Here is a 23016-nt window from a genome sequence, read left to right on the forward strand (position 1 = left end):
TAATGTACTCCTAAATCTGCTCAGTGAAAGTGTTTCCTTTGGGTATTCAACCTTCTAATTGCTCCAGCTTGATCTCAAAAGGAAACCTTAATGATAGGCTATAACTCTACTTTCATGCCATTCACAAATGTTACCAAATCTGTCAGAAGATCATTCTTGACTCCATTTCTCTTAGTGGTATTAACAAGTGCTTTCATTGTTAAATAAGCATTTTAATTGTTTTCTTTGTGAACTCATGTGGTTTAAACCATACCCTATGGTATATGCCTACAAAGTCAGAAGCCAACCAAAGTGGTTTTTTAAAAATGTTTTAAAATATTTATTCTTCTTGGGTGCGTGTGTGGCTCAGTCAGTTAAGCAACTGCATTCAGCTTGGTTCATGGTCCCAGGGTCCTGGGATTGAGTCCTTCCTGGGGCTCCCTGTTCAGTGGGGAGTCTGCTTCTCCCTCTCACCCACCTCTCTCATATTCGTGTGTGCATGTGTACTCTCTCTCTCAAAAAATAAAATATTTCTTGATAGACGATATTTATAAGATGCATCAATGTCCAGGGGCATAATAGCTATGACTAAAGCCTACCTGATTCTTATTTAATGATTCTCATTTTAACTTGAGCGATCTCAAACATACAGCTTCTTAGGGAAGAAATTTGCTTTGCATTTGGAAGACATCTATCTGGAACACTTTTCCCCTAGATCTTCACAGAGTTTGCTCCTGATTTAAGGTCACTTCTGTGAAGCCTTTCCTGGGCACTCTAAATAAAATAGCAACTTTTCTATTTCTGTATTCCCTATTCTCCTTTATTTTTCTTCATAACACTTATCATTTCCTGACTTTATTATTTATTTTTTCTGTTTGTACTTTTTATTTGTTCCCTGATAACTTTAGAAACCCAGAAGTTTCTGAATGAAGTTAGCCTGTGGTTATTGAATGAGACAATGAATAAATGCTAACAGCATCACCTTGGAAGCAAATGATGTTTGGACTCAGTTTATTCCTGGTCCTATCATTCAGTATTGGGAACTTGTTTAATTTAGGATCATTTGGTTTTTACAAATAACATATCTATTCAAAGTAGCTTAAGGAGGGCAGCCCAGGTGGCCCAGCGGGTTTAGTGCCACCTTTGGCCCATGGCGTGGTCCAGGAGACCTGGGATCAAGTCCCACGTTGGGCTCCCTTCATGGAGCCTACTTCTCTCTTTGCCTGTGTCTCTGCACCTCTCTCTCTCCCTGTGTGTCTCTCATGAATAAATAAATCTTAAAAAAACAAAACAAAACAAAACAAAAAAACAAAGTAGCTTAAGGAAATGGACTTTATTTTAGTGACTCAGTGGCATTCCTCAGAATTCATTTTAGAATAAATAACAGCTAGAGCTATTGAGATGCTAGGCATTAGCTTCTCTCTTTCCCTCCTCCCACCCTTGCCCTCTATCTTATTCATATAAACTCAGCATGGCCATTTTTCTCTGTTTCTCTTTACATATCCCTTCTCTTCTTTTTCTCTGTGGCCTAGGTTCTTCGTTGCTTCATTGATTAGTAATGTATTATGACTATCAGAGTGTCAGGCTCAGCTCTTTAGTTGACATGACTGACATTCCAGCCTAGATCCCTATAGTCCCAAACTAATTCCATATTCTTATAAGAAGGAAGTGATTGGCTCAATTTAGGGCAAGTTTATTTATAAATTCTGTATGGCTGTCCATTCCAAGGTTGCAAGATGGGCCAATTAGGCAAAGAGGAGATAAAATGATGCACACTCCATCCAACATTGCCATTCTTATTCTAGGCTATCTTACAAGTATATGGTTTGCCTTTGGGTTAAGTGCCAAATCCTGGTTTAATCCTAATTACAGCTGATGGGCAGAGTGGCAAGGCGAATCATGGCAACCTTTGAGCAAGGAGATGTTTCTTTTTGTCTTGTGTAAATTTAAGCCGTGAGTTTTATATTTCCTGCCTAAATTTGTTATTTTTCCATTTTCCATAAGGTCTGTTTGCTTAATAGAACCAAACTAGGCATTGGGGAAAAGTTACTCCCTGGACAGAAATGTCTCCAACAGTGGGAAAGATCTTGGGCTTCAGATGCAGGCAGATCTAGTTTTAAATCTCGTCCTTTTAATTTACTTACAATTACAAAACTAATGCTCTCCATCTTCCTGTTTCCTCATATGTAAATATCACTAATAATAAAACTTACTCCCATAGTATTATTTTAGGGGTTAAAGCAGATCATTGATTGATGCATTGATATGTGTTTGAGATATATGCATGTGGTAAATGTCAGAGCACTTACTATGTGCTGGGCCCTATTTTAAGCCCTGAGAATAGCTGTCAACAAGAAAGGTATGAGCCCTAGCCTCATAAAACATAGAAATGCTGGTAAGGGAGAACAGGCAGTAAATAAGTTAAACCAATAATATTTCTGATAGTGATAGTGCTATGAAACAAAGTAATGGGAAGTAGAATAGTACGAATATAAAGGGAGACTTCTACAGATCAATAAAATGATAGGGAAAATCCTCTGGGGAGCTTTTTATATGGAGATCTGAGTAATATCAAAACGAACATAATAGCCATATGAAAATCCAGGGATGAGGGATGGGTGTTATCCAAGCAGCAGCTTGGTATTTCAGAGAAACAGGCTGATAGAGCTGCAGTTTAGTGAGTAAAAGTGTAGTATATTACTACAAGTTAAGAGTTAGAGAATTTGATAAGGTTTGGATAGGACAGACTATTGGGAAGAATTGGACTAATTTTCTAGTTTCAATGAAAAGCAATTGGAAGGTTTTTAAACCTCCAGTAAAGGTCTCATTTGCATTTTTAAAACATTATGGTTTCTGTGTGGAGAATGGACAGTTAGGATATGGTCACAAGTGGAATTAATACCAATTTTGAAGACTATTGTTTTTATCCAGGTAAAAGATTTTGGTGATTTGGACTAGACAGAAATGATGAGAAATGATTACATAAGGAGTAAATTCTGGAGGAAAAACCAAAAACGTCTTGAAGAAAGATTAGAGTCCAGGATGCCTTCTGAGTTTGAGGTCTAAGCAGTTGAATGAGTGATGTTGCCATTATCTGAGATGGAGAAGACTTGGAGAGTTACCTCTGAAACCACTCCCACTTCTCAGTCCTGTCAGAGAGCACAGTGGATAATTTGCCTAATATTCAGAGGTTGTATGTTACGACATGTAGGCTTTTATATTCTCAATGACTAGTATCATGATTAAATAAACTGCCATGATTATCTCATGGTGGTAAAAGATGGATCTTAAACATTTCTTGTGATCAGATAGGTTTTTTTTTTATCAGATAGTTTTTAATTGTTTACTTAACTGAAATTTTACTTTCCCCACCGACTTCAGATTTTATAGCTCCTTTCATGTTCATGTTGGCCATTTATCAAATATCATCTATTGCTAGGGTTTTTCTTCCTTCTCAGAAGATAAAACTCTTATTTCTTTAATAGTGTTTGATTGTCTTAATTTGTTCTGTCAAACATGGGTCTCTGTTCCCCCAGAAAGTACAACTGCAATTATAATGATATCTTTACAATTTTTCCCCCTCTAATATCATAGTAGAAGAAGTGGCATAATGAAACCTATTTTTTTTTTAGAACTGTTAGTATTTTTTCCTGATGTTTTGCATAAATAAAAAAACTTTACTAAAAGCAACACTCAAATTTCTGAGAATCATCCTGGTTTTACTTTGGAAGATGACTTTTCTTCTCATATTTAATTATTTGCAGATTAGTCGTTAAAGTGTTATATGTGTTTTCATGTTTAATAATTTTATCTGACTTTTGTAATTGTCTTAGGAAATCAAGACTACTTAAGAAAGAGATTTTTATAGTCTTTTGGTACTTCACTAATTGCTCTTGATTCCAGTATTTCATTTTAGCAGAGCCAGTATCTTTAGTTTTTATCACTGAAGAGATTCATGCATAGGATCGTTAAATACCTTAACAAAGTCACTAGATTAATACTTACTGAATTATTAGAATTCTGAGATTATTTACAAATGTTAAATGTTTCTACCTTCATCCTTTTTCCCCCTTTTGTATTCTAGCACAGATTAAAATAATTCGTTTTATGGCAAACAAGCAGCTTTATATTTCATTAAGTCTGATAAGTATGGCCCATTAATCCTTATCATAGCTGGTCCCTAGTATATGCTGAGTACTGTTTAAAGCACTATATAACTCATATTGATCTTCACAACAACTGCTATGGCAAACTGCCTCATTTGGGGGACAGAAATTGTCTATAGTTTGTGCATGTTTTTTTCTAAGTTTACTATGAAATATTATAAGAAATTTAAGAAAAACACATTAAAATATTGGTACAAGAAGGAAGAAAGTAATTTTAAGCCTGTCTTACTTTGAGAAAAAATAATAGCAAAAATAGAGGCTGAAAATAGTTCACTTACACTGTTCCAGGGATTTTGGAATCAAAATAATCCATCTGGAGTTATATTTGATCAGCACCCTCTAGACATCCTAGGAAATAAGATATTTAAGATTAGAGATACCCAGTTTGACACTTTTAAATACAAAATATGTTCCAGTATCTTGAGTGATGGGCAGAAGAAACTTACCAGTGGAGGAGAGAGTGGATATATGTACATCCTGAACTAGACAAGTGATTCCTATAGTTGAGCAGTGAGAAAAAACTTGGTGAGTGTAGGGGCCCCTGGGTGGCTGAGTGGTTGAGTGTCTGCTTTCAGTTTAGGGCATGATCCCAGGCAAGTCCTGCATCAGACTCCCTGTGGGGAGCCACTTCTCCCTCTGTCTGTGTCTTTGCCTCCCTCTCTCTGTGTCTCGCATGAATAAATAAAATCTTAAAAAAATAAAAAACTTGGTGAATGTAACACAAAGTTATAATAGACTAATATTTATGATCCCAGACCCTGGGAATTATTTGACCTACCTTTTTGGCTACCTATAAACTTTAAGCTACTCTTTTGACTGAAGGGAAGAGAACTGAGCCCTTCTCCCAAAATGGCAATGATGGTGGTGGGAGTGGTTGAAGTCTGTGGTCAACCTTAAGTAAAGTACAAAATAATGCTAGAAAACTGCAAACCGGGAAATAAACAACATTTGGCAGGAAGCTCTTAGCATAGGGATTTGAACATGGCTTCTGGGTCTAAATTCCAGGCTTTTTACAATATTTTCCTTATCTTCAAGATTGATGTGACATAGAGAAACAAGAGTTACGTTTTATGAGTTTGTATAACTAGACATTTAATTACACACATTTGCGGATGTTAAAATAAGCAAACTCAGTTTATTAGGAATTAGAATATAGTATGTATTCTCCTTTAAATCTACGGTAGATATTACCTATTAATTTAATAAGTAATTACAGAAATTTCTTAACAGGAATAATGCACACTTGTATTTGGCACAGCCCTGTTATAGTGGTATAATTTCTCCATTTGGATGTCGCCCAATAGGCCTCACATGGTGAATTTCCCATAGTATAACAGAACGTGTCCTTAAATTTGAAGGTCAGAAACCATATTTTGTCAGGATGTTAAGACTGGAGTGATCTTTTATGGATTAAAATAATCAAATTTAAGAAAAATGGTATGTAAAAATTAGAATGTAAAATTTAAGCCATCCTGTGGATTGTAGAACTAGAGGTAACTTGTTAAGTACTTTGTCTACATAAAGTTGATCTTTATGAGATGTAGATCATTGCCCAAATCTAGTTTCATGCTTATATGCCCAGCAGAGTACTTATGTGCTTTGAATGTTTAATTGCCTTTGACTGGGTAGCTTGATGGAGCCTTCTTCTCTACAACAGAAGAACAATTTTGCCAAAAGGACTAGACTCCTTCCTCACTGTCAAGAAATATGAACAGTCTGAGATTTTATCCTGGCTAACAGGTTAACCTGCCAATTGTATGGATGCTGGCAGAAGACAAGACTGGTAGATGAGAGACAAAGGACATTATTACTGTATAGCACAATGAAGTAGCATGAGGTTCATGTTTGTGTTGGTCCCCTGACCTTCCAAGTCCCACGGGGATGGTGCTAAGCTGCTCAGGGTGGATGTTGCACACTCAGTGGTTTGCATTGCAGCATTGGAACCCTGGGCTTAGGGAACCCAAAGTCTTTTATAAAGGATAGTAAGGTTTGCCTGATTTCTGCCAGGGAAAGACACAGTGTCATAGTCATTGGATATTAAACAAACCTAAGTGAAAACAGGAAAGACACTATCTTTCATTGGTTTCGCTTTATACCCATCTTTGCATAGATAGTCTGAAACAGAGGCATCTTTCCTCATTAGATGTGCAGAAATGAGACCTATGGAGAATTGTTACCTAACATTAGCTGAAAAAAACACTAGGTTTTCCTCAAGTTATGCTTAGGTAGGCGCTGTGTTTGTCTTTGACTCATTTTCTGTGCTTCCATGGGCTATTTAAATCCTTTTGATGGATAGGTACATTCTTTCAAAATGCTAATGCTCTCAGTCAGATATTAGTTAGGTCTAATAGGCCTAGAAGTCATTATGTTTCTTTTATTCGATTTTGCTTACTTTCAAGTTCCTGCAGGTCTTTTCATTGTGGACAAATAAAGGCACATGTATCAGTGAGCTTCTGATAGAAAATTTATGACATATTTAATCCATAGAAAACAATATATGTAGTGAACACCTGAGAAACCAGCAAACAGAGAGGAGCACCCCCAGTCCTATCCCCTTGCCTTCATTCTAGAGGTAACCATTACCTTGGATTTTGTTTGCTTTGCATTCCTGTGCTTTTCTTGGTAGCTTCACCACTTATTTCTTCTTCTTTGGCCAGTGGATATTTCAGTAATTTCCATATTTTTGTTGTTATTAAACATACTGCTAGTACAAACTTTCTTGTTCCAACTATTCATATGCAAGAGTTTCTTCAGGTGTATAAGAATGGGCTTTTGACATTGATGTGTACAGAAGACTCTGGACAAATTAGACAAATTAGCATATACGATTCATGTGTTCTATAACTAAGATATTTATTGAGCATTTGCAAAATTATAGATGATTTTTCCTTTATAAAATGATTTTAATTACGTAGTGTTCTATATGACCTTGTTCCCAAGCAATCCAAGTAATAAAATTTTCATGGATATTTCCCCATTTTGAGTTTTATATATAGGCAATATCTCTTAGTTTATGGTAGTTTTTCACTCTCTTTAAAGGTGTTTTTGATGAATAGATATTCTAAATTTTAATGCAACTGAATTTACCCTTCTTTTCCTGATGCTGTTTCTACAAATTCCTCCCTATTTTTATCTCAAAGATTTTCTCCCTCTTCTAAAAGTTTTAAAATTTTATCTGTAACCCACTTCGAATTAATTCCTCTTCTGTGGTAGGGAACCAGTTTTATTTTTTTCCATATAAATAATTAATTGTCCTCATACTATTTATTGAATTCCTTCCCCCACTGACAAGCTGTGCTGCATCTTCGTCGTATATCAAGTTGCATGTTTTAGATCCTTTTTTTTTTTTTAATCTGCCCAAATACTTACTTCATTCTGTGTTTACTTCAGGTCCCATTTTCTTCATGACACCATCCCAGACTATTGAATCCAGTGATTTCTTCCCATTAATTCCTGAATTCTTACATATTCCACCTTAAGTTATAATTATATAAGTTTATGTCAGTAAGGTTAAGAACCATTTTTTCTACATCATGCTTCCCATAATGCCTAGTACTATATATTTTTTAGGATATCAAATAGAGTCGAATATATTGAAACTAAAAGGAAAACTGGGAAATAGTAGCTCATAATTTTTCCCACTAGATAGAAGTAGGTAGACATTGGAGAATGCATAATAAAGACAGGTTAGAGGGAATAAACACCATAATCCAGAAACTGTATTTCATCCTACATTAATCCTTTAGTCCTATCTCATAATTAAAATTAGATTGCTTCTGTTCTCTTTATGGTCCTACTATGTGATTAAAGTGCTAATGAAAGTAAAATTATAAAACAGTAAGAAACAAGGCTGGGAATGAAATAACCTCTTTGAAGCCTTAACTATTTTTATTTATTTTTATTTTTTATTTTTTATTTTTTTTAACTTTTTATTAAACTTCTTTTTTGTTTAAGACATTACTAAGTAGGTGGTTCAAGTTGGATATATCCATTTAAATTCATTTTTGAATTAAAGTATACAAACTCTTTAATCCAACAATTTTACTTTTAGGAATTTGTGATGCAAATATATTTGGACATGTGTATTAAAAATTATTGTATAAAGATATTGTTCGGCTGTGTTTATAACAGCAAAAGCTGGGGAAAGACTATATTAATCAGACTAGTTATGTAAATTAAGTCATTCATTCAATGGAATATTAAGAAGAAATAAGGTAAAGCTATATGTATCAAACAGAGAAACATATCTATAATGTAACAAGTGTAAGGAAGCACTAAATTTTCAAAAATCCACATAAATGCAAACATACATGAGTGTGTATGTAAATATATAGTGCCAAAGTGAAAAGTATCTCCAGTGGAAAGTTAAAATTGTTGAACCTACCTTGACACATCATAATCACCCACAGTCCATAATTTACATTTGAGTTCACTTTTAGTGTTTTGTATTCTGTGGATTCAGACAAATACATGACGTATATCCATCATTATGGTATCATTATGGCCCTAAAAATTCTGTGTCCCACCTATTCACCTCTCCTCTACCCCACAAAAACACAATTCCTGGCAACCACTTACCCTTTTACTACCTTTATAGTTTGCCTGTATCAGAAAGCCATATTGTTGGAATCATAAAGTATATCGCCTTTTCAGATTGTTTTTTTCCCTTAGTAATATACATGTAAAATGCTTCCACGTCTTTTTTTTTTTTAATACTGAATAATACTCTATTGTCTGGATATACCACACTTTATCCATCACCTACTGAAGGACATTTTGGTTGCTTCCAAGTTTTAGCAATCAAATATGAGCTGCTATAAACATTGGTGTACAGATTTTTGGGTGGACATAAGGTTTTGAATCTTTTGTATAAATATCAAGGAGTGCAATTGTTGGATCATATGGGAAAAATATGTTTAGTGTTACAAGAAATTACCAAATTGTCTTCCAAAGTAGCTGTAACATTTGGAATTCCTACCAGCAGTCAGTCAGTAAGGGTTCTGTTTCTCCACATCCTCCCCAGCATTTGGTGTTGTCAGTGTTCTGAATATTGGCCATTCTACTAGTTGTGTGGTGAAATCTCATTGTTTTAATTTGTATTTCCCTGATGACTTAAGGTATGTAGCATCTTTTCATTTACTTACTTTCCATTTGTGTATCTTCTTGGTGAAGTGCCTCTTGAGATATTTGGCCCATTTTTTAAATTGAGTTGGTAGTTTATTTATTGGTTTTTAAGAATTCTTTGTATATTTTGGATAACATTCCTTTATTAAATATCTTTTACAAATATTTTCTCCCAGTCCGTGGTTTGTCTTCTTCTTTTGACATTGTATTTTGCAGAGCACATAGACGTAATTTTAATGAAGTTCTGCTTATCAGTTCCTTTCTTTCATGGATTGTGCCTTTCGTATTGTATCTGAAAAGTCATTGCCATAACCAGGGTTATCTTTCTGTTCCACTGATCTATTTGTTCTTTTGCCTATACCACACTGTCTTGATTACTTCAGCCTGGAAGTAAGGTAATGTCAGTCCTCCAGCTTTAATTCTCCTTCAGTGTTATGTTAGCTATTCTGGGTCTTTTACCCCTTTCTGTAAACTTCAGAATCAGTTTGTCAATATCCACAAAATAACTTGCTAGTATTTTAATTGGGATTGCATTTAATCTATAGGCCGATTTGGGAAGAACTGACATCTTGATAATATTGAGTCTTCCAATCCGTGAACATGAGATATCTCTGCATTGATTTTCTTTTATTTTGTTCATTATCATGTTATAGATTTCCTCATACAGATGTTATATACATATTTTGTTAGATGTATACCTAAGTATTTCATTTTGGGGAGTGCTAATGTGAAGAGTATCATGTTTTTAATGTCAAACTGTGTATTTATTGTTCGTATATAGGAAAGTGATTGGCTTTTTTATATAAATCTTGTATCCTGCAACCTTGCTATAATTGCTGTTCTTGGAGTTATTTTATCAATTCTTTCAGATTTTCCACATAGATGATTATGTCATCTGTGAACAAGGACAGTTTTATTTCTTCCTTTTCAATCTATATGCTTTTTATTTCCTCTTATTGAATTAGCTAGAAACTCTAGCTTTGGATTTGATCTTCTTTTTCTATTTTTTCTAAGGTGGAAACTTAGATTATTGTTTTTAGCTTTTTCTTTTCTAATATGTATATACATAGCTGATGCTATAAATTTCCATCTTAAGCACTTCCTTCACTCCATCCCACAATTTTCATTTCCATTTAGTTCGAAATACTTCTTAATTTCTCTTGATTTCTTCTTTGATCTACTTGTTATTTGGAAATTTGTTATTTTGTTTAATCTCCACATATTTGGGGAATTTTCACTTACCCTTCTGTTGCTGGTTTCTGGTTTATTTAATTAATTTGTTTGTTTATTTTTAAAGATATTTATTTATTTATTTATTCATGAGAGACACACAGAGAGAGAGGCAGAGACACAGGCAGAGGGAGAAGCAGGTTTCATACAGGGAGCCTGACGTGGGACTTGATCCCAGGTCTCCAGGATCAGGCCCTAGGCGGAAGGTGGCACTAAACCGCTGAGCCACCCAGGCTGCCCTGGTTTCTGATTTAATTCCTTTGTGGTCTAAGAGTGAACATTGTATAATTTCTATTCATTTAAATTTTATTAAAGTCTGTTTTATAGCCCAGAATGTGGTCTCTTGGTTAATGTTTATGTGAGCTTGAGAAAATACTGCTGCTAAGTAGTCTATAGGTTTCACTTAATATTCACTTGATTGGTGGTGTTGAGTTCAGCTAGATCCTTACTGCTTTTACGCCTTTTGGGTCTTTCCATTTCCGATAGAGGAGTATTGAAGACTCCAGCTGTGGTAATAGGTACATTTATTTCTCCTTGCAGTTCTATCAAGTTTTGCCTTGTGTAATTTAATGCTCTGTTCTTAAGCATGTACCATTAAGGATTTCTAGGTCTTCTTAGAAAATTAATCTCATAACATTATATAATGCTCCTTTTTTTTGACCGATAGCTTTCCTTGCTTTGAAGTCTGCTTTGTCTGAAATGAATTAAATTTGCTTCCTTTTAATTAATGTTAGTATAGTGTAGTATTCTCCATCCATTTACTTTTACTCTATGTGTGTCTTTACACTTACAGTATGTTTTTTGTATTTGGGTCTTAGCTTTTTTTATTCCCTCTGATAGTCTCTATCTTTTAACTAGTACCTTTAGGACATTAACAAAGTGATTATTGAAACAGTGGAATTAATACCTTTTTTTTTTTTTACAGTTTTCTATTTGTCACCTTTGTCCTCTGTTTCTGTTTTTGCCTTTCACTTATTTTCTGTCTTTAGTGGTTTAAGTCAACATTTTATATGGTTTCAGTTTCTCCTTTTTAGCACGTAAATTATATTTGTTTTTACCTTTTTTGTGTGGTTGCCTTGTGGTTTGCAGTATGTAAGATATTAAACTTATCTGTGTTCATTTTCAAAGAATACTAAACCACTTTACAGGCTTTGGGATTACTTTATAATAACAAAATAATCCTAATCCCTCCTTCCCATCTCTTATATCATTGCTGTTATTTATCTCACTTTATATATGTACATACATATGTATACATTATCATATATGATTGAATACATTGTTATTATTTTTGAATAAGCTATTCTGTTAGCTCAATTAGAATAAGAAAAAATAAAATTTTAATGTGAAAATTATTTTATTCCTTCTTTAATATTCCTTTACTCTTATGTAGGTCTGAGTTTCTGATCTGTATTATTTTCCTTCTCTCTAAACAACTTCATAATATTTCTTATAAGGCAGACCTATTGGCAACAAATTTCTTCAGTTTTTATTTGCCTAAGAAAGTCTTTATATCTCCTTTGAAGTTTGTTTTGTCAGGGCACAGAATTCTAGGTTGGCGGATTTTTTTCTTTCACCAACTTTATATATTTCACTCCATTTCCTCCTCCTTATATGGTTTCTGAGGAGAAGTCAGATGTAATTATTCCTTTATAAGTAAGGTCTTTTTTTTTTTTTTTTTTTTTTTTTTTGGTCATTTTTCAGGATTTTTTCTAGTTTGAAAATGAAATGCTAGGTATAGTGTGGGGTTTTTTTGTTTGTTTTTGTTTGTCTGTTTGCTTTTTTTGTTTTGTTTTGTTTTGCATTTATCCTGCTTGGTGTTCTTTGAGTTTCCTGTGTCTGTGGCTTGGTGTCTGACATTAATTTAGGTAAATTCTCAGTCGTTACTATTTTAAATAACTCCAATTCTTTCCTCAGTAATATCCGGTCTAGTTCAGCTAAGGCATTCTTCATTTCTCTTAGTGTTTGTCGTCTCTAGCATTTTTTGGTTCCTTATTAGAATTTATTCTCTTTCCTTATATTGCTCATTTGTTCTTGCATGCTATCTATTCATTAGAACCTTTAGCATATTAATCATAGTTGTTTTGAAATCTTAGTCTGTTAATTCCAGCATCCTTGCCATGTCTGGTTCTGATGCTTGTTTTTTCTCTTCAAATTGTGTTTTTGCATTTCAGTATGTTTTACAGTTTTTTTAATAGCTAGACATGATGTACTGGGTAAAAGGAACTGCTATAAATAGGGCTTTAGTATTGGTAGTGAGGTATGGGTGGGGAGGGGAAACATTCTGTAGTCCTGTGATTAGGACTAATCTTTTAAAATGAGCCTTTGCTTTTGGACTGTGAACTCCAGAAGTATTTCACATTTTTTTCTAACCTTTTAGTTGGGTCAGGTGGTTAGAGTTGGCTATTTCTCTTCTCCTAGGTCATGTAGGGTCTGATAATATTCTAGTAGGTCAGGCTCTGATTAACTAGTTTCTTCTGAGGGCAGACCTTGTAAAACAAACAAACAATAATACCCAGAGTATTCTGGCACAGTTCAAAAATGGTTCCTTATCCCCTCCCCCTTCTGGAAGCAGGCAGGGATTTTTCTGATATTTACTCCCAAGAACCTGGTTGAGCTCTTGGCAGTAACTCAGAAGTTTGAGAGCTTCACCATGACTGGATCCACCTGGAGTTTTTGACTCTGAGTTATATACCTTGAGCTCCGGCAACTCATCAATTACAGTTCACCTTGGCACTGGTTTCTGCTGCAGTTTCTGCTCATGAATCTGCTCTAGTGAGCTGTGATTCCCTTTATTTTCCTGTCTTTCTCCAGTCTTGGAAGCAGTGGTTTGTGCTGTGTACTCCTCTCTCTTACAGATCTGAGAACAGTTGGTGAAATTTTTTCTATTTGGATCTTTTACTTGTTAGGACAGAGTAGCATTACTAAGTTCCTTACATGCAGAATCAGAAACCAGAAGTTCATGTTACTTTCGAAATTAAAGTTTAAATGTGTAACAGATGACCCGACTTTAAATAATAAATGGAGTGATTCAAATAATGATTTTTATTAAAACTATTTTGAAAAGCTTCTCTACTAATAGGCTAAGAAGTTGTGGAATACACACTGTATATAGTTTTATTAAAAATAAATACATTCTCTTGTCACTGAAGTAGAAATTGTTTATATTTTAGATAATGTTCAGTCATCCAGGCCTAGACATTCAGGACAGAAGTATAGAATATGTACAACGGCAAATATCCAAGGAATGTGGAAGCCTAAAGTCCCAAAATAGGGTAAGTGATCTTAGTTTTATCTTCTGATATGGAATATAATTAGCATACAAGTGAAGTTTTTTTAGTCCTTCTATTTTCCATGTGGCTGAATTACACTAGAAAACTTTTTATTTTATGTATAGATTTGCTACATGCATGTTTATAAACATTATTACTTAAATTTCATTTAAATTTCTGGTTTGAGCCTGGGAATTGCCACTGTGTACATATCACTGGATAAAGCCAATAGGAATTATGTATTGTTAATTGAATAGACTGTATCCATCATTCCACCTTTAGCCCAGATCTAAAGGTGTTTTTTAGCCCCACTTCCAAATATCTTGAGAATGGAAGTTTGTCTCAACCTGGATCAGGTGCTATCCTGTAGGCCAGTCACTGTGTCCAGGGACTGGGACTAGGAAATACAAATGTGACTACAAGAAGCCCACTTGTATTAACTAAAGGGAAAGGTCATTTTGATTTAGATTCCATTTGATTTATCCCCAAAAAGATTAATTTGCTCCCTGGCCTCAGGAAGACAGTCTACTCAGAAAGAGGGTGGAAGAAGGCAGAAAGGGAGGAAATGAGAACAAGTGAGTGTAGTGTGTTTTAAGTCATTTTCAGAGATTCATATAGCCAAGCTGTATACATGTATGTCTATATATTAGCTTGCAAGGGCTATCATAACAAAATACCAGACAGAGTGGCTTAAACAAAAAAATTATTTTCTCACAATTCTGGAAACTGAAAGCCCAAAATTAAGATGTTGGCATCTTTGGTTTCTTCTGAGGCTTCTCTTCCTGGCTTGTAAATGTCTACTTTTTGGCTCTGTCCTCACATGGTCTTTCTTTTGTGTACCCAAATTTCTGGTGCCTCTCTCTGTATGTCCAAATTTCTCTTTCTTTCCTCCCCCCACCTTTCTTTTTTTTTTTTTTTTTTTAAAGATTTTATTTATTCATGAGAGGCAGACTGAGAGAGGCAGAGACACAGACACAGACATAGGGAGAAGCAGGCTCCATGCAGGGAGCCTGACGAGGGACTCAGTCCTGGGTCTCCAGGATCACGCCCTGGGCTGAAGGTGGCATTAAACCGTTGAGCCACCCGGGCTGCACCCCACTCCCGCTTCTTTTTAAAGATTTATTTTATTTATTTTAGAGTGTGGAAGAGTGTGAGCACTTGTGAGCAGGGGGAGGGTTCCTCTGGAGAGGAAGAGAATTTCCAGCAGACTCTTGGCTGAGTGTGAAGCTCCACACAGGGCTCAATCTCACAACTCTAAGATCATGACCTGAGCTGAAAATAAGAGTTGGATACTTAAATGACTGAGCCACCCTGGTGCCCCCAGATTTCCTTGAGAGGATACCAGTCAAATTGGATTAAGACCCATTGTAAAGACCTTATTTATATGTAGTTACCTTTTAAAGGCATTATATTCAAATGTAGTCACGTTCTGAAGTACTGGGGTTTAGGGTCTTAACTTATAAATTTGGGAGTACACAGTTCAGCCCATAACATTCCGCCCTCTGGTTTCTCACATTCATCCCCTGACAACAGCCTTTAAAGTCTTAACCCATTCTAGTATCAATTCTAAGTCCTGGATCTTATCTTAACTCAAATGTGGGTGAGATTTAAGATGTGATTCCTCTCTACCTGGGAACCTGTAAAGCAAGACAAATTACCTACTTTCAAAATATGATGGGAAAGACAGAATAGATACTCCCTTTTGATAAGGAAGAAATCTTGGAAAGAAGAAAACAGTCATGAGTCCTAAGCAAGTCTAAAACCTTGAAAATAATCCTCTTTGGCTTTGGCTCAATGCTTTGTCCTGTGAGCCCAGCAGAGTGGTGATCCCAAACCCTCAACAGTGGGTAATATTAACTTCATACCCAAGGTTTCAGGTTTCTGATCCACTGAAGCTGAGAATTGACCCTGCCCTGTGGAAGTGAGAGAGCCTCACCTTTGGGATCATTCTTTCCTATTCTTAAAGGATAGCACATGTTTTCAGTCAGATAGCTCTATTTGCCAGTCCTGTAAATCCTAGAAGTGCAAAAGCTGTTCTTCATTTTATCCTACCTGTTCCCTGTAGTCCCACGTGGCAGCATTGTCGCTGAGAATGGTTGATTAGATTCAGGAGTCACATCGTAATCTTTATTATATGATTGGTCAGCCACACCTTTGGTGTATTCTCTCCAGAACGTGCTTTCTCAATTTTTGCACTATCCGTAGACTTCCAACTCTTTAAGATCTGCTTTTTGCTTAAAAATTTCTACTTCAGTTTATCCCTTTCCTCTCACATTTTAGTATTAGCCTCAAGGAGAAACCGGGTGCCTTCAACACTTTGCTTAGAAATCTCTGCCAGATATCCAAGTCCATCACTCACAAATTCTGTCTTCCACAGAACACTAGCATATAATTCATCCACATTCTTTACCAATTTATTGTAAGTATCACCTTTCCTCCAGTGTCATTTCATCTAAGCCTTCACCAGAAGCACATTTAATGTCCATATTTTACCAACAGTCTCCTCAGGCTGTTTTGTAACATGCACCCCAAAACTCTTTTAGCCTCTACCCATTACCCAGCTCCAAAGGCATTTCTATATTTTTAGGTCCTTGTTAACAGCAACACTCCAATTCTTGGTACTAGAATCTATAATGAATCAGGGTTCTCCAGAGAAACAGAATCAACTAGTTGTGTGTATATATACACAGAGATTTATCTTAAGGAATTGGCTCATGAAATAATAGAAGTACATACGCAAAATATGCAGGTGGGCTCTCAGGCCTGAGACTTGAGGAAGAGTTGCAGTCCCATCTAAAGGCAGGCAGTCTGCTAACAGAATTCTGACTTGGCTTGGGAGTGGTCAGCCTTTATACTGTTAAGGCCTTCAACTAATTGACAAAGTCTGCTTATGTAGTGGAAGATAATCTTCATTCACAATCCATGAATTTAAAGATTAATCTCATCCAAGAAACATCTTCACTTAAACATCCAGAATAATGTTTGATCAAATATTTGGCACTGCAGCCCCTCCAAATTGACAGGTAAAATTAACCTTCACCTTTCTTATTGCCAATTTCATTTCTTTCCTTTTAAGGTCCCTTTGAAATCAATCCGACATGTCAGCTTTCAAGATGAGGATGAGATTGTCAGAATAAACCCTCGAGATATCTTAATACGTCGTTATGCAGACTACAGACATCCTGACATGTGGAAAAATGACTTAGAGAGAGATGATACTGATTCCAATATTCAGTTTTCTAAACCAGACAGTAAAAAATCAGACTATCTGTACTCTTGTGGGGATGAGACTAAGTTAAGTTCACTCAAAGACTCTGTGGTATTTAAGACACAGCCTTCCTCGTTAAAATTTAAGAAGTCAAAACGAAGAAAAGAAGATGGTGAACGTTCCCGCTGCGTATACTGCCAGGAAAGGTTTAATCATGAAGAAAATGGCAGGGGGAAATGTCAGGATGCTCCAGACCCTATTAAAAGATGCATATATCAAGTTAGTTGCATGCTCTGTGCAGAGAGCATGTTATATCATTGTATGTCAGACTCAGAGGGAGATTTTTCTGATCCCTGTTCATGTGACACTAGTGATGACAAGTTCTGCTTACGATGGTTAGCCCTAGTAGCTTTGTCTTTCATTGTACCATGTATGTGCTGCTATGTCCCTTTGAGAATGTGCCATCGTTGTGGTGAGGCGTGTGGGTGCTGTGGCGGGAAACATAAAGCTGCTGGATGAAAGGATCCAGTGCCAAAATGAGCTTAAAATCTTTGTTTCCAGGAATTAGATAACTTGGATTTGTGGAAGCTTTTGGCAAGCAATATGAAATCTTGCCTGGTATCATTGGGGCCACACGTGGAGGAAGCAGAACTTGTTAGTTCTTGGCATTTCACAAATGCTAGCCATGCCTAACTCTTTCCCTTCAGTGCATGGCATGTTTTGTTACAGGTTGTAAAGAGTATTTGCAAAAGGAAACAGTTTCTGATTATTGGTTATAAAAAGTGAGCATAAAATATCCAACTAAAAGGGATTAATTTTTGGCATTTTTGTATATTTATGCATTAGGTGATGGGACTTTTAAAGGTTTGAATTCATTAAGACATGAACTAAAAGTGCACTAGGGGACAGTTGATTTCAGTCTAAGAAAAGTTAACACTTGGGAATTGTAAGAAGTAAAACAAGTACAACTAAATCATTTATTAGTTGTTTTTTGAAAGCGGTTTTATGTATAAATAACAAATGTTTATATTTAACTAAATATAAGGTACGAATTATCACATATTAAACTTTTCTTCCCCTTCCTAGTTCTGGAGTAGATGTACATATATCTACTGTCACATTCCATTATATTTTGAATATTTTACTCATCTAGTTAATAACGTTTTTATTCCATGTGAATGATTTGATATTTTCATCCTCATTTCCCTTTGGCTACAGTTTATATTGAGTTCTATCTCAATACATTCTGGTAATCTAAAACCTTTAAAAATATTCTAATAGCCTTGAGTGACCAATTTTTTTTTTTTAAGCACAGATGTAATTGTCTAATGTTCTGATGGGAATGTAACACTTATTTTTATATAAAAAGACTGAGTAAACATAGAAAAAAGTGAGGTTTTGGGGTTGTTGTTTTGTTTTTTGTGGTATTCAACCAGCAAGTTGTTTTCTTTCAGATTTTCCTCCTTCAAAAAAAAAATCATATTGCATTTACAAATGTTTTACATAGCAAAAAATGTAACTGGATAGTTCATGTAAAAGTTTTCTCCTGAGATCTCCATTTATCATTCTGCTAAACTAGAATATGTTCAGCTGTGTTAATAATCTTTTAGCTTCATTCTCAGTGCTTATTATTCATGTAACAATAACTTTTCCCAGTTGCATTTTACTTTATTTAAACTTGCCAAAAGCAAAATTATTTTATGTTAAAATATATACTAAACTATCCCAGGAAAGTATTTAATCCAACATTGTGAATGAAATATCTTGTACATATAATTTTATTTCTTTTGCAGAGCATTGTATTGCTGGATGTTTTATTTACAAAGTAGTTGGATAAATGTTCCAACAGATTGTTTGAAGTAGTTGGGTTCAATTTGTCTGGTTGGGTGTTTTGTTGTTTTTTTGTTTTGTTTGTTTGTTTGTTTGTTTTTTGGTAAGTGTTACATTAAAACTCTAACAAGTAAAGGTTCTTTAAGAACATTCCCTTAGAGGGATAAAATTGAGAAGTGTGCCTTTTTTTTAATGGCTTGAAGTTTCAGAAGTGATAAGATTAAAATCACACTACCATTTGAAGCTCATTTCTATGCAGGTTTTAAAATGTCATTTATGTATCATTCTTTTTACATACCATATTTAAGCTTGTGTTAGCTTTCTTCTTTTGCCCCAGATCAAACTGAACAATGTATATAACACTGTCTGTAAAATACTTTTTTTTAAGAAAGCATTTATATTTATATGACAGCTTGAACTGACAACATTGTGTATATAGATCATCTTGAAGTATTATTTCACATTGAAAAGAAGAAAAATATATTGATAACTATAGATGTTATGAAGAAGAGGTTATTTCTAGTTTTGTATTAAAAAATCAATTGGATGAACTAAATCCAAAATATTGACACTGTAGCAGCAGTTTTAAGACTTATTTTTACTGTTTATATAATTGAACACTGCTACATCAGATGATCTTCATCCCTGAAGTTTTCAGCTAAACTTGGTTTCCTAGAATAGACTGTTAACTTTCAAAATTACTTTTTATTGGTAAAATGGAAATATTGATTTTCCTTGTGAATGAATTTTCTTATTTGTAAGTGCTGAGTTCATAATTCAGGTTTGAGCAAGGTGTGAATAACTGAAGAAAATAACTTGCTGGGTTTATAGGAATATGCTGTGGAAATGAACTGTGTATATACTTCTGGGAAGAACAAATTTAATCATTTCTTCTGTTAAGCACTAATCAGTATAGTGCAACTCCTGGTTCTGTACTGTATTTTATATGCAACATATATGCTTTAATATTTTAATGTTTGTGCATTAATATTTTTGATTTGTTTAACCACTTTGCTGCTAAGATTTTGCCATCCCATTCCCATTTTTTCCTTTACAATTTTAAACAAGTTTCTTCATTAAAAACTATGGTGATGAAATGTTTTTTATTTCACCTTGGATCTTTATAATTAACACACTCAGATTCCAAACCAGTTTAGAAGACTAACTGATAATATAATGTTACCTGAATCCCTATGTCAAAATGTTCTCTTGAGTGAATTAGAATGTGTAAAAAGGATAGTTTAAATTCCTCATTCTTAAAACTTGTATAGGTTTGTTCAGGAATATTTTCTTCTTCTGCAGACAGTTTTGGCACTGCCGACTGGCTTTTCCTCTGAAACCTTTCTCTTTGCTTTAATCTGGTAGCATAAACAAATGGCTAAACCAGCTTAAGTTATAGTAAATATTGAAAACGAAATCGTCTAGATGGCATAACAAAGACTTTGGTCTGAAGGCTTCTTGTGTTCAGAACTAATAATTCATAAATGATGTTCCTCCTGCCTTGACAGGGGAATCATTTGACTTCTGAAGAAATCTGAGGTATGGAACTTCAGCACCACCTACTGGATGATTCATAGACCAGAGACATAAGGTGGCAATCAGGATCTGACAGGTTCATCACTACTACCAATAAAAAGGGCTATTTAAGTAGTGGCCACCTCCAAACAAAGCAAGAGTTAAGTATCTCAAAGGAACTGTAAAATGAACCTTTTCTCTAATGTGTCTTTTGGTCACTGAAATATTTTAAGCACTTTTTTCTTACATATTCTGTCTTAAAATATTTATTGATATTCAGAAATGGCAATCAAACTTAATGGATGTGCCGAAGCATTTATAAAACCAATTCTTTTAACTTGCAAAAGCCATTACCAAAATGGTATTCTAATTTTCCTCCCATTACCAGCCAGGGAGAGTTTTTTTAAAAAATAAATAAACGTCACCTATATTTGATCATGACAACTTCAGAGAGTGTGTGTATGTCTCTGGGATGATGTTGGGACAGGGGTTAAAATTTAAAGGGGAAAACTTGAAACTACCTATTTTCATTGGTTATTCAGCAGTGCCTAAAATGAACTTTTGAAGTAATACAAATGCACTTTCAATTCATGTGTATAGTGCCATCTGATACCTTGGGTAAGTCTTGCTTTTTCTTTTCTTTTTCTCCCCACTGCCCCCCCCCTTAATTGAATACCACAGAGGTGTTTTCTAACATACATACAAAGCTACAAAGTACAGAAAACGTACTTTCTTCCAGATGGGCAATTTAGAGGATGTTTCTTTTGTTGAAATTTAGGTTTCGGGTATTACTGTTTGGAATATGTGGGAAGATTGGGTTTTTAATTTTAGCCCCTTAAGCAAGTGTAACATATTTCGACATATAAAAACTTTGAAAACTTTAGTTACCTAGAAAACAGATTCTTCACCAAATATTCTCATTCTTAATTTGACTTCCAGGACCACATTTCTCAGTAGAAGGGAAAGCACTAGAAACTTGCATTGTTGTTGCACTTAAAAAAAATTGGTCTATAAACCATGATAATAATAGTACCATAAGGTGTTTGGAATGAGTCAAAACATTAAGAAATCACAACCTGAGATGATTTATATAACCTCCCCCCCCCCAAAAAAAAAATTCCACAACAACAACAAAAAAGGGCTTTAAGGTATTAAGGTACTGTTTGCCTAGCAGCCAGGTGGTTATAAAACTTTCATATGCTTTGATACACTGATGTTAGCCATTGTTCCTGAAAGCTCCTTAAATTGCATAAGTTGCTAGTTTTGAAACTTTTCAAGAATAATCTAGTTGAAAAACCTTTGTATTAAAGATACACAGAGATTTTTGTGAACATTGCAAGTATGTAGTGTCATTTGCTTTCTTTTCTTGACCTCAGAAGTGCCTCACTTGTATATTCCATTAAAAGCCTGACTGCATTCTTTCTAATAAGCAATGAAAAATTGTTTAACTCATGTCATGATGTATCTCCTTAGATATAGTTGATTAGCTTGATAGTTTGGATATATAATGTAAATATGCATATATAAGTTTGTAACTGTTTTTGTTACATCATACCCGTGTAATTGGACATATCAGATGATATCATAAGAATTTGTTTTTAATTACCTGATTAAACCTATCATTAAATACGAAAGGACTTTTTCTTACTCTTCTAGAGGGTAACTGTCACATAAGAGAATAATTACTTAAGGAGAAAGCAGTAGAAATGGACTATTTTGGTCGTTTTTTAAGGTATATTTTTAACTGAAAATTCATGTATATAGTTCATTTTATTGACATTTATTCATCCTTAACTGTATCCAGATTTATTATGGTCTGGTACCTATAAGTAGGTAAATACAATAAATATACACATTATATTTATTGGTTTGAGAACGTGTTACTGCTATATCTGGATTAAATGATAATCCTTGAATGATATGTGGGAAATTTTTAGCCCAAGACTACTACTGATTTTTTGTGTGTCCTACTCAGTTTCAGAGTTGCATTTGTAAAATAAACAAAAATAATAATCTAGATGATAAATTAATAAGGGGACAGTACTCAAAAATCATAGCTTATTTCAACACCAGAGTAACTTTTGGATTACTATGTTACAGTTATATTTACTTGAAGAATCAAGAATTAACTGTTTGCCATGAATTATGAAATGTAGTCTCGTGTTTATTTACAGATTTTCAGAAATTTGCTTTACATTCTTCACAATCAAGTTAATATCCAGAAGTAAGTAAAATAGTTTTTACATCAGAGAAATTGAAAACTAGGGTTTCTGCTTGGCCATCATAGTGGTCCATGCTCACAGTGGTCCTGAAAGAAAAAAAACATTGGTCTTAATAAAACTTGTTGACTCTTAAAATTAACTGCTTTAAGATTTGCAGTTTTATAGAGATCCTTTGAAATGATGGCTCAAAAAAATATATTCATAATAAAAGTCTAACAAAATCATAGTTGAAATGGTGTTTTCTTTTGTCTAACAGGTTTTTTTTTTTTTGTTATATATTTTAAATGATCATTTTTAGTTCTCAGCCCCATAAGGAAGTGTTATCCTTTTTTTTTTTTTCTTTTTTACTAAAGAGTTTTAGGCTTCAAGAGGTTAAAAAATATTCCCAAGATCACATTAGAGGTACCAAGATTCGAACCAAATTGTCTTACTTTTTACTCACAATACAATTGTGTGTTTTGTTAATCAAG

At 34.5% G+C, this 23016-nt stretch overlaps 1 protein-coding gene across 3 annotated transcripts in view; it reads left to right on the plus strand.

Moving 5' to 3' along the window:
- SPRED1 (sprouty related EVH1 domain containing 1) overlaps positions 1-22772 on the plus strand; it is a 122213-nt gene extending 99441 nt beyond the window's left edge. For 2 of the 3 annotated variants that reach the window (XM_025998439.2, XM_072738226.1), the window contains exons 6-7: positions 13673-13774; positions 16848-22772. In XM_025998439.2, the coding sequence (XP_025854224.1) occupies positions 13673-13774; positions 16848-17498 (753 nt within the window). In that variant the 3' untranslated portion in view covers positions 17499-22772. The remainder of the gene's footprint in view (positions 1-13672; positions 13775-16847) is intronic. The other variant, XM_025998440.2, reaches the window with a different exon arrangement.
- Positions 22773-23016: the final 244 nt, after the last annotated feature.

The sequence above is a fragment of the Vulpes vulpes genome, chromosome 15 (genome assembly GCF_048418805.1).
Source record: "Vulpes vulpes isolate BD-2025 chromosome 15, VulVul3, whole genome shotgun sequence".
NCBI lineage: Eukaryota > Metazoa > Chordata > Mammalia > Carnivora > Canidae > Vulpes > Vulpes vulpes.